Raw genomic sequence first — 18,714 nt, 5'->3', positions numbered from 1 at the left:
CAAGGGGGGGTCAGAGCATGTTCTCTAGGGCCAGAGAATGGCAGTGAATTTGGAAGCAAGCAGATGGGGAAAGGGGGTCAGAGCCTTAGAGGGTCAGTGTGTCGTGGGGAAGGCAGTAGGGGTCAGGAGTCCAGGCTGAGTTGGTGATGGAGAGAACCTTGTACCATCTGTGCCATGGGCACTTCCCCAGTGTGCTGTGGATTTCCCACTCTCTCCTCACTCACTCTGGTCTTCCTTGGCCTTTCCTCGTCCTCGCTGATTGGGGCAAGCTGTCCCCTGGGTGACGAATAGGCCTTTCGTTTGGTGCCTAAAATGGACAGAAGGAAACTAAGTTTGCTCTTAAGCGAAGTAACCAGTCATGGGATTAGAGGGAAGGTCCTCTCATGGACTGTAGCTGGTTAAAAGACAGGTAAGAATATATTTTCAGTTTTCACAATGAGGTAAATAGTGGGGTCTCCAGAGATCTGTACTGGGGCCTTTGCTGTTCAGGGGTAAAATGGTGAGGTGGCAAAATCTGTGGATGATACAAAATTACTCACCATAGTTAAGTCCAACGTTCCGTCTAATTTTTGACAGGCCATGTGTGCAAAAATTTTCTTCTGTGCAAATTTTTGAAGCAGAGTTCAAATTTGTGCACCATGAGGCAAATGTGCCCAAGCGAGTAAAATGCTTATACATTTAAAAAGTTTTAATTTGCAAATTGTGATAATAATAGTTTTACACCATGTTATTTTATAAATGTCATTTTTAAATACTCAGAAAAAGGAAATTTAACCATTCTTCATGAAGCAGAAGTTAGTTTTAAGCATTACGCTTTAGGATCTTTTTTATAAACAATCATGAGCATATATTAATCATGATCATTATCAGTCAATAGGCTTCTGCCCATTGGTGTCCACTTTCACCTTTCATTCTATACACGTCCGAAAAGATTTTGATAAACATAAGTAGTATAAGGGCCCTACCATCAATCAAACCCTGACCCCGCCCCTTGACCCCTTAGCCCCGCCCCCTTGACCCCTCAGCCCCGCCCCTTGACCTCTTAGCCCCACCCACCGGAAGTCCCGCCCCATGGGTTATTACTTCCGGGGTCAAGGCTGCCACATGACCGGAAGCAAGGTGTGTCATGTGACACCCACCCCACCCCTTGACCCCTTTAGCCCCACCCCTTGACCTCTGCCCCCCCCCACCGGAAGTCCTGCCCCATGGGGTATTACTTCCAGGGTCAAGGCTGCCACGTGACCGGAAGCAAGGTATGTCATGTGAACCCTCTAACAACTCCTCCCACTGCCCTCTACCAATCAGGATGGGTTTCGCCCCGTAGGACTTCCCCCCCAAGAGGAGCTTTGACCAATCAGGGCGAGTTCCGGAGGGGGGTGTCCTCTCCGGAAGTGGGTCTTGTGACCCCTCTAACAACTCCTTCCCCCCCCCCCCACCAATCAGGATGGGTTTTGCCCCGTAGGACCTCCCAGAGAGGAGCTTTGACCAATCAGGGCGAGTTCCGGGGTGGGGGTGTCCTCTCTGGAAGTGGGTCTTGTGACCCCTCTAACAACTCCTCCCCCCACCCCGCTACCAATCAGGAGGGGTTTTGTTCCGATAGGACCAAGAGGAGATTTGACCAATTAGGATGAGTTCCGGGGGCGGGGTGACCCGTCCGGAAATGATTCGTGTGACCCCTCTAACAACTCCTCCCACCAACCTCTACCAATCAGGCCGGCCCGAGAGCAGATTTGACCAAAATAGGGCAGGTTCTGGGATGGGGTGAACCACCCAGAAGAGGGGCGTATGACCCCTCTGCCAATCAGAGCGCAGCACCATCACCCCATAAGGCCCAGCGTCGGGCAGAAGAGGCTGTCTTTTACCAAGAGCGCGTGTTTTAGAAATCGTGGAAACATGGACTCCTTCACCACCCCCGTGAGAACTTCGGACTTTGTTTTAGCCCCGAGGGCCTTCAACAAACCGCGGAGAAAGCGCTACATCAGCGACAGTTCCGAGGAGGAGGAGGGGGCAATTCAGGGGAGCCCTTTGGCCCAGCCATTGATGGATACCCCGGACCCTGAAACCCAGCCGCTTGTGGGGCCCCACGATGAGCGTGATGGCCTCTTGTTGGCCACCCCCCGGGAGGAGGAAGGTGATCGCAGCTCGGGGAAGTCACTAGTGGACAAGATGAACGCTCAGGTAAATGAATGCTTAAGAAGTGACGGTCGGGATGGGGTTGTAACGGGGCTAGGAACCAGGGATTGTGTAAATCAAAAACCGAGCAGTGGGGTGCTTACGCTGTTTCTTTTTTGAAAAAAATCTCTCAACAGCTCAATGATGCCTTTCTAGAGGACCCGGAGACTCTAGACAGCGTTGCACCAAGCAGCGAAGATGAACCGGGCCCACCTTGTTTTTGCTCAACGCCAATACAAAATGTTGAAGAGGACTCCGAGGATGACGGCTATGAGGAGTTTAGGAGGAGGCTTGGCATGGAACTGACTGAGCCAGTGCCACGTCGTGAGCGTAACAAAGTCATGCAGACTATTGTACGCGTTGCTGTTTATTCTGTTCTTAATCACTGTCTTAGGGAAAAGCTTTTTGAAGATTGTGAGGGCTGTGTCATAGATGCACCAGGCCAGCGGCACCATGACTGTGTGACTTGGACTTCAGTGGATATAAACTGCAAGCTCCGGGGCCTGTGTGCTGAGCTGTGTTTGGAAAGCTTATTAAACACTGTGATTGCCATAGGTTATGCTATGCAATGTCTATGCCTAACCCAAGAACATTTAGCACAAGGGGTGACCTTGATAAATGCTGTGCAATTCAGTGGAGACCCTGACCATGTTTTAAAGAAAATGACCAAACCGGAAGATGCCTGCTTAGAGCGTTATATTGACCGTCTGGTCCGCACAAAAAGTTACAGAACCCTGCTTAAGAAAAAGGCTATTTGTAAGAAATCTAAAAGGATTAAGTTAGAAAATGGTGAGGTGCCAAACATGCGATATAAAACTTGGTAGCTGTAAATTTTAAAAAAAAATCTATTGAAAAGGGCTTTGTGACTATTTGTATTTCTGTTAAAAGGTCTCTGGCCCTTAAGGGAGCTTAAAGTCTTTTTTTCTTTCTTTCTTTTTTTAATGGAGCATCTTGGTTTGTTTTGAAGGAGCTGTATGTCTTTTAAATAAAAAAAATTGTTTGTGAGAACCTAGCTCTTGTGTCTTTTGTGTAAGAGAGACCCATTTACAGCAAAAAAAAAAAAAAGCTGAAATGTATGTTGTGGGAGGGGGAAAAATACCCTAAAAATGTGTTTACAATAAAACAAACGGGGATGGTTCAGACATGTGGTTGAGTACAATAGAGTTGACTTATTCTGTTGAACTGAACGGGTTTAACCACCCCCCCCCCCCTCACTGAATAGCCAGGGTGACTGTGATTACTCACCCTTGTTGCCATAGGGTTAATTTTGATGGGGGTGCACCCATAGTAAGGGAGGTGGGTGGGTGAGGATGGTGAGTTCTGATTAATATGAAATGAAATAAAACCTCAGGAGTTTGCAGATGCTATTGGGCAGTTTAAATATAACCCCTGGAGTTGGTGGAACGCTATAGGCCAGTCTAAATATGGCCCAGGAGTTGGTTGAAGGCCACGGGGCACTTTTTCTAGAAATCACCCCCCGTTCCACCAAACTTTAAGCATGAAAGAACATGTTTTTAAAAACAAAAACAAGCCCCAAGACATTCATTGATAGCTGCAAAGGGCCCCTCACTTGAAATGGTTACTGTAAGAAGGCCCTACAGGGTGGGGGGGAACAAAAAGTATTTGAACTTAAAAAAGAAAAGCAGCCCAATTGTGCAGAAAAACTTATTCCCCACCCCCGATCACAAAAGGGAATGCTAGGGAGGGGTGATCCAATCAACCTGCTAACTATTTTGAAACAAAAGAGTTAGGATGGTGTAAAAAAAAAACAACAAAACCTCAGGTAGCTTGGAGACTGTCTCTTTCAACAGAAACTCTCTTGAATTGCTGCTGGGCTACAAGTGGAGGTATGTTCCCTGGTTTTTTTTTTTAACTCTGAAAATATATATATATTATATAATGCCATTTTTTGGCCATGCTATCTTAGTAAATAATGGTGCATATCTGTATTGCAGTGTGATCTGTTTAGCATGGAGCCAGTAACTTTAAGTTGCAGTTCATCACCAGGCCAAGGTAAAAACCATTTTTAACTGTAGTTGTGCTTAATAACTTCAGGTATTACATAGGTTGAATAGGGATTTGGGAGCTAATACTAACTAACATTTTGGCTTGTTTTTCTTACCCCAAAGACCCCAAGCACACATGGCTGGGGCAGGGCGGGGGCCAGAACAACCAGGGATCTTTTTAAAAGCATGTGGGTTTATTGAAAAGTATTTTGTTGCAAACAGTGTTTTAAACTCTGTGTGTGTGTGTGTGTGTGTGTGTGTGTAAAACATAGGCGGTTTTTAAAAAGTATATGTCTACAAACTGATGGTGATGGTGTGTTTCCAATTAGCAGGGTTTTTACTTTGCAAAATGAGATGTATTTTTAAAAAAAAAAATATTTGTGGGGGTTGTTTTCAAAGTGGTAGAAATAAACTCAAAACCTGTGATTGTTGTACAGCCTGAAATGGATTATTTTGTTTTAAAGCTATGACTTTTTTAAATAGAAAAAACACTCTAATGGATATTATTTTATTTTATTTTAAAGTTTACTAGACAGTTTCATGTGTTTTATTAGAATGTTGTTTGCTTTACAGCACGGTCAAAACTTGAGCGGGTAAAAATGCTCAAAAGAAAAAGGAAAGAGACAATTGAAAAGAAAAATTCACAAGTATCAGTGACAGATGGATGGATGAAGCCGGGTAAATATATTTTGCTTATTAGTCTGGTTAATTTATGAGGTTTTGTATTTTAAGTACATACATAGGTGTGGGTGAGAAAGCTGGCAAAGTTACATTTTTGTAAAATGCTTTTTTTCCCCCCTCCTGCCCCAAGCAGGCATATGCAGCCCTTCTGACAAGGCTGTAGTGGGAGCTACAAGGACCCCTCCCCGAGAACCACCAAAGAACCAGGAATCTGCTTTGAGACCTTTATCAACGCAAAACAGCACAAGAGTGCAGATGAAGCATCAGCCCAGTCCAAACCTCATTTACGTCAAACCCAAGGACAAAACAAAACACTCTGGTAAAAAACATCCATGCAAAGACAACTCCAGTTCCTCAGCGGCCACCGCCACGCCAAGCCCTGAGAAAACTGTGAGCGAAAACGCCCACATTCACAAACCCGGAACAGGCGCTCTAGGGATTGTGAATAAAAAACCAAGGATTGAAAACATCTGCGATGCCAAGGTATTGCAACCATGCAAACACAACTCCAGTTCCTCAGTGGCCACCGCCGCACCAAGCCCTGAGAAAACTGTGAGCGAAAACGTCCACATTCACAAACCCGGAGTAGGCACTCTAGGGGCTCTGAATGTGTGCAGAAACACACACATTCACAAACCCAGAGCAGGCACTCTAGGGGTTGTGAATAAAAAACTAAGGACTGACAAAGATCCCCCATATTCTAGTATTTGGGAAGAGTTTGATGCTTCATTCAGAAAACTGATGGACGCTGTATCTTCGGGGAGTCTAAAACTACGGCATTCTAAAAAGATTTGGAAAAAATACGACGCTTTGTTCAGAAAACTGATGGACGCTGAATCCTCAGGGGGCCTAAAAGAAAGGGGGGCTGGAAAGGGTGGCTCTGATCAGGCATGACTAGGTGTGGAAAGGGGTACCCTCAAGGGTGCACATCAGCTCGTGTGTAAACAAAAGGGCGGACGGCGCTTGGGGGATAAACAGATGGCTGCCAAAAAATTCCAGGCCAGGGTCGCTGTAAAAATTTTAAAAAGGGCTAAAGAGGTAATGAGGGAAAAAAAACAAAAAGAGATGCCCCCTACCAGAGGCTCTCAAACTGGCATGTCTGAAAATGGGGAGGCGAAATCAGACTCTGGTTTAGAAAATTCCCCAGAGTGCTCTCTAGACGGAGGCCCATCGACTCCCAATGCCCCTCACGGAGGCGTCTCAGAGTCTGACTCTCAATTAGTATCGGATGTAGAAGATGCCACTGATGGTTCCGTAGAGGAACCCCCAAGTAACCCTGAAAATGCAGAGGTGTATATGGAGAGAGTGAGAAGTTGGCAACGTGAATTACCTAGATTTGGGGGGTCGGTGTATTGTGAGGAGTTTCGTTTTGTCCATCTTGAGCAAATAAATTCAGCTCAACAGGCTGTTGAAGCCATACACAGAGGGATACAGCTAGTTCTTGAGGATGTTAATGGTAGGGTAGGCCCTGATGATTACGTACAGTTACGTTTAGAGAGCCGTCGTTTAACTAACCCTTTGTTTTCAGTCAGAAGAACTAGGGATGAGCTGTCCGCTGAGGATTTCTTGAACCAGACCTCAAAGCTGCTTCAGAGCAATAGAGAATTGCATTTCGATGGGACGTTGCGCCTTGTTGTGACAGTTGTAAAAAATAGGGGTGGGGGCGCTCGAAGAGTTTTAAATTCTATCCTTAGTAGTCAGATTATTCATAAAAAGAGACAATGTTTAGTAGACCTGACTTACACCGGTACCAATCTATGTTTTGCGGGAGGGCTCTTGGCTGTCATGGCCGGTCATAAACCTACAGATGCAGAATTGTTAGCAGAGGCGAGAAAGTTGCACGAGAAACTGGGGTGGTCAGATCAAAAAAAGGTTATGCTCACTGATGTAGCAAAGTTTGAACAGCATTTAGGAGTTAACATACAGGTGGTGCTGTATGCGGTGAAAGGTGGCTGGGGTTTTTTTAAAACGGGGGGCCCCGTGTACCCTAAGACTTATTTCATCCTGTTGCACAATGAACATTACTATGGGGTTCTGGATGTGAAAAAGTTGTTCGGAGCAAAAAATTACTGTGAGTTTTGCCACACGGTGTACAGTCACGACCATTCTTGCAGGTATCGTTGCCGTCTCTGCTTGAGCGCAACATGCTCTGACAACATGGGTGTGCCGCTGAGGTGTCCTAGCTGTAAACTGTATTGTCGGTCCAAAGAGTGTTTAGACAGACATGTCAACTGTGCGTCAAAAAACCAAGTTGAATGCCTGTCTAAAACTTTGTGCGGTAAGTGTCAGGCGTACGTGGACAAGCAGCACAGGTGTAAAGGGAGGCGCTGTAAGCAGTGTCAGGGTTTGATCGTTGGAGATGTAGACATTCACCTCTGTTTTATGGACAGCCTTAGAAAGCCCGAATCATCAGAAAAGTATATTTTTTATGATTTTGAATGCATGCAGGAGACTGGGTTGCACACTCCCAATTATATTTTTGCAATGTCCCTAAAGCCGGAAAAATCCTGGGAATTTAAGGGTGACGAATGTCTTTCTATGTTTGTTAAGACCTTTATTGGCAAAGAGTTCCGGGACTACACGTTCCTAGCACACAATTCCAAAGGTTATGATGCGTATTTCTGCGTTAGACAGTTACTGAAGGAAAAGATGTGCATAGAACTGATCACTCAGGGCAGTAAACTAATGTGTGTGGAAGTTAAGGCCCTTGGCATTCGTTTTATAGACTCTTCAAACTTCTTGCCCATGAAGCTTAGCAAGCTCCCACAGGCGATGGGGTTTGAAGGTTGCAAAGGGTATTTTCCACATTTTTTTAACACTTTAGAAAATCAAAATTATGTGGGGCCTATGCCCGGTGTGGAGCACTACGGTGTAGAAAGCATGATGCCCAGGGAAAAAGCAGAGTTTCTCGACTGGTATCAAGACCACAGCTCTGAGACTTTTGACCTGCAGAAAGAGCTTGCATATTACTGCCAGCAGGATGTAAAAATTTTGAGACAGGCTTGTATCCTATACAGAAAAGAAATTATGAATATGACGGAGAAGGTCGATCTAGTAGAGAGAGAACCCGGTAAATTCACTGAGATAAAACTGTGTATAGATCCGTTCCGGTACATAACGCTGGCATCCGTCTGCATGGCTATGTACAGGTTTATGTTTTTGGAGCCTAACACGGTAGCTCTTCTCCCTCCAGACAACTATCACAGACAGAAAAAGAGATATTCGACCCCATCTATCCAGTGGCTGTTGTATATCTCTCAAAAAGAACATATACAAATACGGCACGCTTTACAGGGTGGGGAACTACAGGTAGGCCCCTACTTTTTAGACGGTTATGCCAATATTGACGGGGTACACATAGCCTTTGAGTTTAATGGGTGTTTTTTTCACGGCTGTGTCGCCTGTCATTGTGAAAAAGCACAAAATCCTATGACGGGGACAACTTTTGGGTTTCTTTATTACAAGACGCAGCTCAAGACCGACTATCTAAAACGGCTTGGTTTTGTAGTGAGGACTCTTTGGGAGCACGAGTGGGTGGTGATGAAAGAAACAGACAGGGAGCTTGCGAGCTTTTTAAACCGAGCCCAGTTACCCCAGCCTCTCATGCCTAGGGATGCTCTTTTTGGGGGGAGGACGAACGCCATCCGTCTATATTATAAACCTAAGCCCGGGGAAGAAATCCACTATTATGATTTTACCAGCTTGTACCCTTTTGTAAACAAAACGAAAGACTACCCTATCGGGCACCCCGATATAGTTTATGACAAATTTGGACCCCTTGCAAATTATTTTGGAATTGCAAAAGTTAAAGTGTACCCCCCACGAGGCCTCTTTTTCCCATTGTTACCTGTCAGAGTGGGCGGCAAGCTTATGTTCCCGCTATGCCGAACCTGCGCGGAAACCGTGCAGCGGGAGACGTGCACCCACACTGACGAGGAGAGGGCCATCCTGGGGACTTGGTGCACTGTGGAATTGAATGCAGCCATAGCGAAGGGGTACGTGGTGGCTAAAATCTATGAAATCTGGCATTTTAATGAAAAATCTGATAAACTCTTTTCGGAGTACATAAAATTACACCTCCGCCAGAAACAAGAGGCTTCAGGGTATCCCAGCTGGTGCACAGACGAAGACAAACAAAATAAGTATGTTAACGATTTCTACCAGAAAGAAGGCGTGCTTTTACGCCGACACGAGATCAGGCTAAACCCCGCTAAACGCCAAATTGCTAAACTGTTTTTAAATTCTCTGTGGGGTAAATTCGGCCAAAGAACCAACCTACCCAATACCAGCATCGTGAGAGACCCTGACGAACTCTTTCAGTACCTATTTTCCCCCAACTACGAGGTTTCATCCTGTGAGTTTATCGACGATGAAACAGCGTGTGTATCTTGGAAGCACGCAAAAGACCGTTATTCTGTCTCTGGCAATACCAATGTTTTCATAGCCTGTTTCACCACCGCTTATGCCCGCTTAGAACTATACAACCTCCTAGACGGATTGCAAGAGCGGTGCCTGTACCACGACACTGACTCTGTGATATTTGTGAAAAGGGAGGGGGCCTGGAATCCCCCTCTGGGGGATTATTTAGGGGACCTCACGAGCGAGATCCCACCAGATCAACACATCACCGAGTTTGTGTCGGCAGGCCCAAAAACATACGGGTACAAACTGTCGGGAGGAAAGGCTTGTATGAAGGTCAAAGGTATTACCCTGAACGTAGCAAACTGTGAAAAGATCAACTTTGACAGTTTGAAAGATCTAGTCCTGGACTATTGCACGGGTCTGCGAGAGAACCCCTCAAAAAAGATAGAGGTGCAGCAACCCTCTATTGTAAGAAACAAAAATCAGTGGCAAATAGAGACAAAAACCCTTAAAAAAACACAGAAAGTCGTTTACAACAAGAGGGTCCTAGGAGAAGGGTTTAAAACCCTGCCCTACGGTTTTTGAAAAATGGATACGAGGTGGAGACACCCCTTTTCTGCAATTCTCGCGGGGCCTAGCAACTGCGGGAAAAGTTACTTTATAAAAAATGTATTGGATAATGCCAAACAAACATTGTCTGTTACGCCTGAGAATATTGTGTGGTGTTACAGTTGTTGGCAACCCTTGTAATAAAGAACTGCTCTGTAAATACCCCTTTATCAATTTTGTGGAGGGTCTGCCTGATGCTTTTGACGATGACCGTTTGTTTCCTACCAATAAAGTGAACATGATTATCATAGACGATCTGATGAACTCCGCTTGTGAAAGCGATGAAATCGAGAAAGCCTTTACCAAGTACGTGCATCACAGGAACCTGAGCATTATGTATATAGTTCAGAACGTATTTTGCCAGGGAAAAAAGAGTCGCACTATTAACCTAAACACAAAATACATGGTTCTGTTCAAAAACCCCAGGGACAGATTACAAATTGCTACACTCGCTCGGCAAATGTACCCCGGCAAAGCTCAGTTCTTTCTAGAAGCTTTTGAGGATGCTACCAAAAGGCCTTATGGCTACCTGGTGGTGGATTTAAATGCTTCCACACCAGAAGCTTATAGGCTAAGAACTGGTCTTTTCCCTCCAGACTGGCCGGCAGTTTATACTTTAAAAAGAACAACAGCCCTGTATAAAAAGAGATGAATTATTGGCAGGTCCCTTTTTAGCAGCCGGGGTTGCTGACTGAAAACATGTCTAGCTGTGTGAAAAGAAACCTGGGCCTTTTAAAATTACTTAGCAAATCGTCCCCACAGCAAAGGAGGGCTATACTGTGCTCGGCCTCTGACGATCTAGTAGCAGCCATCTCAGAAATAGCGCTCAACACCTTAAAAGGAAACGTACCTTTAACACCGAAGCAAGTGCGTGTGCTGAAAAAGAAACACACGCTTATAAAAACTTTGTGTAATAAAAGGGTTTCACTTAAAAGAAAGAAGCGTCTGGTGAAGCAGTCTGGGGGGTTTATAGGACCCCTGTTAAGTTTTGCTATCCCTCTGATAACGGGGCTTTTAACTAATCGATAATGGAGTATGCAGAAAAAATGTACCTGGTGCCCAGCCGGCAGTTGGAGCAATTAAGTGCTCCCCCTCCGGCAGAGGAAAATATCAGAATGACTGCAACTCGCTTACTGGATGCTGAAATGAAATCTGTTCTTCAAAGAACTGACTTAGGTGAATATGAAAAGGCTAAACTTTACAGCACCGTGCTTCAAAGGTACCTAACGTACGTGAAGCAGAGCGATGTGGACAAAGGAAAACTAAGTCTGTTTCTACCAGAACAGGAACAGAGTGTGACTGCCAAACCCTCCGAAACACCAAAGACCTCAGACTCTGTTGCTCAGGAGGTGTTGGATAACGTGAATAAGCGTTATAAGAAAAATGCATCAGTATTGCTAAATAAGCTGAGCCAAGATAAAAACATTTCTTCATGGACCGATAAAGGGTCTTTTGTGTACAAAGGCTCTGTGGTTAATGGTTCTAACATGCTCGACTTAGTCAGGGCCGTCACCCAGACGCGCTCTGTTCCTAGCAGACATGTACCTAAAGGATGGGATGTGTTTATGAATGCCATGGCGGAACTGAACATGCCATCTTCCATCATGGGCAACGCGACCAACAGAGATCTTTTGGAACGCCTCAAGGCCTCAATCGCCGACACCGGTGTGGACCAAGAAACAGTGACCCCTTTTTTGCCATCTAAAAAACGAAAATTGGCTAAAAGAGCCGAATGGCTCAGTTTGTGATCTTTTTCACGTTCCATTTTTTTTTAAAACTGGTAATGTTTTGCTTTAAATAAAACATTTCTGAATTGGGTCGTTGTGTTTTGTTTTTTTTAAAAAAAAACCACGCCAAACATCGATTGTCTTTAAACTCCCCACCTGGGGTGCTTTATTGGGTAACATGACTATGAAAATCGTTGCAAGATACGCATGTCTGGGCTTGTTGAAACATGCTTTGAGCAAGGCTAGGCATGGCCAAGTATTTAAATTTATTTTTTACAAAATTCATCACCATCCGGTCGTTTTGCACTAAGTCATTAGAATACAATTTTAAAATCCGGTCAAAAGATAAACCCTTGCTACGATGGTGTAAGAAAAACACGCAGTGATAGCCGCAGGCAACGGAGTTGGGGTCTTGTAATTGTCTGTTGTGAAACACAATGTCTGTGGCATTTTTGTTTAAAAATTTCATAATGCTTTTAGGAAAGAACACACTGTTCGGGGGATGCCCGTATGAGTCAAAAAACTCTCCAAGGTTACGCTCCACCAGATACACGGCAAGCCAGTGTTCACCCGGTCGGCTGTGTGGATGTGTGTTGACCACCAAACCTAGGGGTCTCTGAGACAGCTTGCCGCCAGGGAGCCAATCGCAGGGAAACACGTCTAAGAAATTCTTTTTCGTGTAAGGGTCTGTTGATAAGACACGTGAGAGCTGCACGGTGTCCATGTTCACATGTAGTCAAACAGAACATTTCTCCTCTGATTTATCTCTATGACGTTGTCAAAAACCCCATACACGATCATATTGACGGTAATGGTTAAAGCCTTCCCAAAACGAATTTCTGCTCTCAGGTTCCCGGTTTTAATCAGGGAATAGTGATCGGCGCATTCCTGGTCGGGGGACAGGTCAAAGGCAAACATGGTGTAACCCTGTGCAAACTCCTCACGGTCGATTAACAGAGAACGATCTTTCATGTGTTTACCGGCCGTCTGTACCAGATTCATGTATTCTCTCACGCAGCGTCCTGCCTCGAAGTCTGGTTGCAGAGGCTTGGTCGGTATCTGCTCACCATCCACATACAAGGCCACAAAATTAATATCGTAATGCTTAAAATGAAAGGGATTTTTAGCGTAACTTCCGCTAAAGGCATCGTTATCCACGAACCCCAGGACAAGCATTTTGGGCAACTGTCCCAAGAACAGGTTCTCCTGGTTACTGACCCTGCTGCCCGCAGGGATGCTAAACACTTTCATTCCCACACGGTCCACGGGGTATTTGGCATTAGCGGTAAGCAGGGCCTCGGCATGCCCCAGACGGACGCTCGGGGCCACACGTACTTTCTTCACAAAAAGGGATGCTGATAGAATGCGCAGTTTAAAGCCTTCGGTTCCGCTGCCCATTAAACAGAAAGGATCTTTACTGCGCGTCAGTTTAATTTTCACATCCACTCCGTTCAACAATAGTTTTTCTTGAAAAAACAGGTCGCTGTGTAGATGACCCAGAAGCTCTACTGTTCTGCTTTGAGCGGTCAGCTTTGCACGCCTCACAAACCCTAGATTCTCGCCATCCAAGTCTGTGTCTTCCTGTTGTCCGGCAGTGTCTTTGTAAAAGAGGCCAGCGGAAAATTGCGTGGCGAGGGTGTCATTGCTGTAATTGAGCACCGATTCTATAAAGGCCCTGTAAGGGTAACAGTTGTTGCTTTGGCTTACAAGACGGTCTCCGAGCGTGACATCCAGCTGACTAAAAATAGAGGCCACTGGGTAATTCACCAGGCCCACCTCGGCACCCGCGTTGAGTTCAGTTCCGTCTCCTTTTACAATCTTGCAACACAGGTACAGCAGTGTGTTGTTTAAATCCATATAATCTACGCCATTCCCTGCTATAAAGAAGTCAATGGGGGCAGACTCCGTAACGGCCGACAGAGGTGGCACCTCGATGTAGATGCTTTTCTCAATGCTGGTCTGCGTAGGGGCTATTTGGAACAAGTCTAGTTCGGATTTGGTGCATTCTTCAGACCCGCAGTGAACGAAAGCCATGTTGATTAAAATATATCTCTTGTATCAGCCGGCGAGTGTTTCCTCTTTCGCCCAGGCTTCCTCTTGGACTTTCGCTTATGGCCGACCCTGCGGGTCAAAGCCCTTCTTTTAAAGGGTTTCGGGGGACCTGCGCGTCGCGGGTATGACGCATTTCTCTTTCTCTTCTTCCTCCTTTTAATGTACATCAGCCCCGATCCTTCCTGTGAAGCTGTGTTCCCCACCTTCTCCAGAACAGCGCGGGAGACGTGACCTACCACGTCTTTAGCTATGTTTTGAGCGGCGGTTTTTACGTGGGGTTTAATAATCTCTAGCCCCCTCCTCAAAAGCGGTACGGCTTTTCGAAAGAGGCTACGGAATATTCCACCCACGCCTGCCCCATACATCACGGGGGCCCCATGATATCCGGGAAGGGCGTATCCCGCCTGGGCTTTGTAATAGTTTCTGTAGACGTTGGGGTCGCCGTAATTTTTTAGGATCGCCATAATACTGTTTTGCTTTTTTAGAAAACTCGCTCTCTCCGGGGGCGCAGGTGTAGCTTGATGATCACCTTGCCAAAGCGAAATGAGACGCTTTTGTTCTGATCTGTCTTTATTTCAATGGTAATTGTGTCGATGTGGTGTTTACTGATAGGGACGTAATGAGGTTTATCGTAGGTGATGGTGACAAACTCGTTGTTCCTTCCTTGGACGGGGACACAACGTAACAGGGGAACAGAAAAATCCCCCACAAACTGATGTTCTACGATATCCGTGTACAGATACAAGGAATTAAAACCCCCTGTAATGTCTGCCGAGAAAGGGAATTTTTGGATGCTGTGTTTGGGGCCCAAGCCCAGAATGTTAGCTAGCTCCCCGCTGGTAGAAAACATATAAGTAAAAGCGGCGGATTTAAGTCTAATTTTTCTACCCACAGGGTCATAGTTCATGACCATCTCAGGCGGTCCGGGGTGACGAGCTATGATACTGTTCATATGATCCAGTAATTCGGGTATGGACGCGTAATAACCTCGTCGTAGGATGAAACTCCATGCCATATCTCCAAAGGTGACTTCAAAAGGGGTGTCTTCGTTGATAGTGTTCCAGCTGTGCGGGTATTGTATTTCCACTAACCCCACCTCCCAGGCACCCCGGAGATCCAAGGGCTTAATTAGCCGTATTGTAAAGTTCGAGCTGGTGTTTTGGGGAAAAACTGCAGCGCTGGCGTTGCTGGGCAAAGTAATGTAAAACCCGCCGTCGCTCATCTTCTCTGACTTTGCGGGGAGGAATAACTTTTGTTTGTTTGTTGTTTGCGTCTAAATGTCACAGAGTTGAGAAGCTTTCACCCAGCTGTTAAACTTATCAGGCCACCCCAACCATTTTACCAGTAGTTGCTTTTTTCTCCCTTTTCCTTTCTCCGCTAGAACTTTTTCAACCCTGTAAATCCTGTCTCGTTTGGGGTTTACTTTTTGTAATTCTTCAAGGTAAAAAGATCCAGTAACTGTCTCACCCTCGTAGTCTTTTAATCGGTATACAGGTCTCTGACCCCTGGTTAAGGCTTCATCCACTATGAATATCTCATCGGTAAATGTCTGTTCATAACCTTTTTCAAAAGCTCCTTTGGCTTTAGATAGTCTCACGTGGTCGCCTTTTCGAAAAGGGGCAACAACCGGTTTTATTTTAAAATCATCTCCATAAACCATTTTCCATACCTTCAGAGAATTTGAAGGGTTAACATCAGCGGGTCTGGTATGTATAGTTCTGTGAAAGCTCTGGTTGTAACTCTTTATAAAGTCAGGTAACACATCGATGTAGCGAAAGGTGTTATGGGCTGTAAAATATCTCCACATCCTAGTTTTTAAAGTTCTGTTAAACCGCTCCACAACCCCTGCTTTGACTTCATTATTAGTAACAAAATGGTGAATGCCATGCCGTTTTAACAATCTGCTTAAGGGTTTGTTTAAAAATTCTTTCCCCCGATCGGTTTGTAATTTTTGAGGCACACGCCCTTCGCTAAAAATAGCTTTAAAGGCCTTGCATACCTCACCACTCGTCTTGTCCCTTAGGCCTAAGGCCCAGGCATATTTGGATAGAATGTCTACCACTGTTAAGATGTACTTAAAATTGCTGTTCTGTTTGGAGAACTGGTGCATATCCACCAAATCTGCCTGCCATTGCGCATCCACATCTGAAACAATGGTCTTGTTTCTTTTAAAACATATTCGAGCCAGTTTGTGTAAAGTATAAGCATCCTGGTCTGAAAGCCAAGCTGTTACTTGTCTTCTATTTAAAGTTTTACTATGCTTTTTGGCCACTTGAAAAAGAGGGTTCACCCCGCCAAAGCTCCCAACTTCCCCGGGGGTGTAATATATTTTCTTTAAAAGAGCCGCCTGTGGAGACATGACTGTTACTGGTACCATCTTTTACTAACACAAGTGTGGGTGGGGGACAACATTCATATTAACACGTTTAAATAAGTTTTATTAATCGCCTGGTTTAACACAACCTTTTACAACCGCCTGTAAAAATGGACGCCATGACTCCTAACATGAGGGTGTCTGTGCTGGTTCATTCTTCCATTTTGTCCTTTTCCTCTTGAGATCTGTGTCTCAGACATGAGCAAAAACAGCTGACGCATGATACATTTACTCCCACAGGGCTACCGATGTGTAAGTTCTCAAAGGCCTCCAGAAAGGCATCATCGAGCTGTTGAGAGATTTTTTTTTTCAAAAAAGAAACAGCGTAAGCACACCACTGCTTGGTTTTTGATTTACACAATCCCTGGTTCCTAGCCCCCCCCCACCCCCATTACACACCCCCACCCCGACCGTCACTTCTTAAACATTCATTTACCTGAGCCACGTCTTTTTCATTCACCTTGTCCGCCCGTAACTCCCCCAAGCCGTGATCACCTTCCACCTCTCGGGGGGTGGACAACAAGAGGCCATCACGCTCATCGTGGGGCCTCACAAGCAGCCGGGTTTCGGGGTCGGTTTCCGGTGTGTCCATCAACGGCTGGGCCAAAGGGCCCTCCTCAGAACTCTCGCTGATGTAGCGCTTTCTCCATACAAGTCCAAAGGCCCTCGGGGCTAAAACAAAGTCCGAAGTTCTCACGGGGGTGGTGAAGGAGTCCATGTTTCCACGATTTCTAAAACACGCGCTCTTGGTAAAAGACAGCCTCTTCTGCCCGACGCTGGGCCTTATGGGGTGATGGTGCTGCGCTCTGATTGGCAGAGGGGTCATACGCCCCTCTTCTGGGTGGTTCACCCCATCCCAGAACCTGCCCTATTTTGGTCAAATCTGCTCTCGGGCCGGCCTGATTGGTAGAGGTTGGTGGGAGGAGTTGTTAGAGGGGTCACACGAATCATTTCCGGACGGGTCACCCCGCCCCCGGAACTCATCCTAATTGGTCAAATCTCCTCTTGGTCCTATCGGAACAAAACCCCTCCTGATTGGTAGCGGGGTGGGGGGAGGAGTTGTTAGAGGGGTCACAAGACCCACTTCCAGAGAGGACACCCCCACCCCGGAACTCGCCCTGATTGGTCAAAGCTCCTCTCTGGGAGGTCCTACGGGGCAAAACCCATCCTGATTGGTGGGGGGGGGGGGGAAGGAGTTGTTAGAGGGGTCACAAGACCCACTTCCGGAGAGGACACCCCCCTCCGGAACTCGCCCTGATTGGTCAAAGCTCCTCTTGGGGGGGAAGTCCTACGGGGCGAAACCCATCCTGATTGGTAGAGGGCAGTGGGAGGAGTTGTTAGAGGGTTCACATGACATACCTTGCTTCCGGTCACGTGGCAGCCTTGACCCTGGAAGTAATACCCCATGGGGCAGGACTTCCGGTGGGGGGGGGCAGAGGTCAAGGGGTGGGGCTAAAGGGGTCAAGGGGTGGGGTGGGTGTCACATGACACACCTTGCTTCCGGTCATGTGGCAGCCTTGACCCCGGAAGTAATAACCCATGGGGCGGGACTTCCGGTGGGTGGGGCTAAGAGGTCAAGGGGCGGGGCTGAGGGGGTCAAGGGGGCGGGGCTAAGGGGTCAAGGGGGCGGGGCCAGGGTTTGATTGATGGTAGGGCCCTTATACTACTAACATATAATAAAGACAATTTAATAAGTATGCCATTATGTCAATTCATATGGGTTTTCAGATAGAGACATCATAAGTAAAAAAAGAAAACACACAAGTTTCTGTTTTGAATTAAAAATTTTCCTAAAAAATATCAATAAATGAGTATCAGCCAAGAATAAGATATGTAATTACAAATGCATTTTAATTTCCTTATTGGTCGAAATGTCAAAAACTGCTAAACTAACCTTACTGTTTTTCCCTGTGATCTTTTTCATTTGCCCATTCAGTATAAACTCTGTCCAGATCTATCAGTCCTCCATCCAGCTGGTAACTCTTAATACACATCAGCATGTCCAAATGATCTACTTGTAAACGATTCCGTAGTTTGTTTTTTAGCAAGTTCATTAAGCTAAAGCCATGCTCACAGTCTGCACTTGATGCTAGGAATGTTCCTCCAATATCCATCAACTCTGCAAGATCCTGAAACTGTTCGTTCTGGTGAGCAAATGTCACCATATTCAGGAAACTTAAAACCAATTGGCTTTTGATTCTTTTGGCTACTGCAAACTTGAAGTCATTGTACTGACTGATTATAACAATATCTTCAGCAAGAAAGTCTTTGTATTTTGAACATAGGGATTTGATCTGATGAATTACAAATTGAAGTCACACTTAACTATTGCTGCACAATCAAAAGTGGACTCCTGGACTTCATCCTCTGGAAACCTGTCTGCTAAATGTGCACACAAGATGTTTATGGAAGTTATTATGGAACCGGTATCAATTTCATTATTTTCTTGAGAGCTCACATCTAAGAGAGCCTTAACATTGTCACTCCATAAGACTGAATCTCCAAGGTACTGTCTTCTGATCTTGTTCAGTTTACCTCAGGCAAGGTGAAATGCCTCAAGAGGTGTAAGGCACCGTTTCTGGAGCAGCATGGATAGTGAAGCCAGCTCCAACAAAACATCATTCAAAACTTCTTATGTTATTTGGTATTCCATGGTATTCAGCTTTTTGTGGCAGTATTTAGAAAATGGATCAGTATCTTTGTCTTGCTCAAAATATTCCAGAAGAGAATT

The 18,714-nt window shown here is 45.6% G+C and overlaps 1 protein-coding gene and 2 long non-coding RNA genes across 3 annotated transcripts in view; 2 read left to right on the top strand and 1 right to left on the bottom strand.

Annotated features, from left to right (window-relative positions):
- Positions 1-223: 223 nt before the first annotated feature.
- The window catches only part of LOC142000586 (uncharacterized), a 37,460-nt gene continuing 18,969 nt past the window's right edge, over positions 224-18,714 (bottom strand). The window contains exon 7 of the long non-coding RNA XR_012642279.1: positions 224-307. This is a non-coding gene — a long non-coding RNA (uncharacterized LOC142000586). The remainder of the gene's footprint in view (positions 308-18,714) is intronic.
- On the top strand, positions 1,707-3,376 carry LOC141984504 (uncharacterized). Its single transcript, XM_074947579.1, has 2 exons — positions 1,707-2,178; positions 2,310-3,376. Exons 1-2 carry the CDS (start codon positions 1,786-1,788, stop codon positions 2,994-2,996), a joined length of 1,080 nt encoding a protein of 359 aa, XP_074803680.1. The 5' UTR covers positions 1,707-1,785; the 3' UTR covers positions 2,997-3,376.
- LOC141984496 (uncharacterized) lies at positions 4,131-5,378 on the top strand. The gene is made up of 3 exons (XR_012638747.1): positions 4,131-4,185; positions 4,752-4,856; positions 4,990-5,378. It is a non-coding gene; the product is annotated as an uncharacterized LOC141984496 (long non-coding RNA).

The sequence above is a fragment of the Natator depressus genome, chromosome 1 (genome assembly GCF_965152275.1).
Source record: "Natator depressus isolate rNatDep1 chromosome 1, rNatDep2.hap1, whole genome shotgun sequence".
NCBI lineage: Eukaryota > Metazoa > Chordata > Testudines > Cheloniidae > Natator > Natator depressus.
This window is presented reverse-complemented; position numbering and strand designations above follow the sequence as displayed.

Bases quoted from the DNA above. Each gene is read 5' to 3' on its own strand.
- LOC141984504 (XM_074947579.1), top strand. From the start codon at position 1,786: ATGACCCCTCTGCCAATCAGAGCGCAGCACCATCACCCCATAAGGCCC. The intron at 2,179-2,309 runs GTAAATGAATGC...ATCTCTCAACAG, and splicing joins TGGACAAGATGAACGCTCAG to CTCAATGATGCCTTTCTAGA.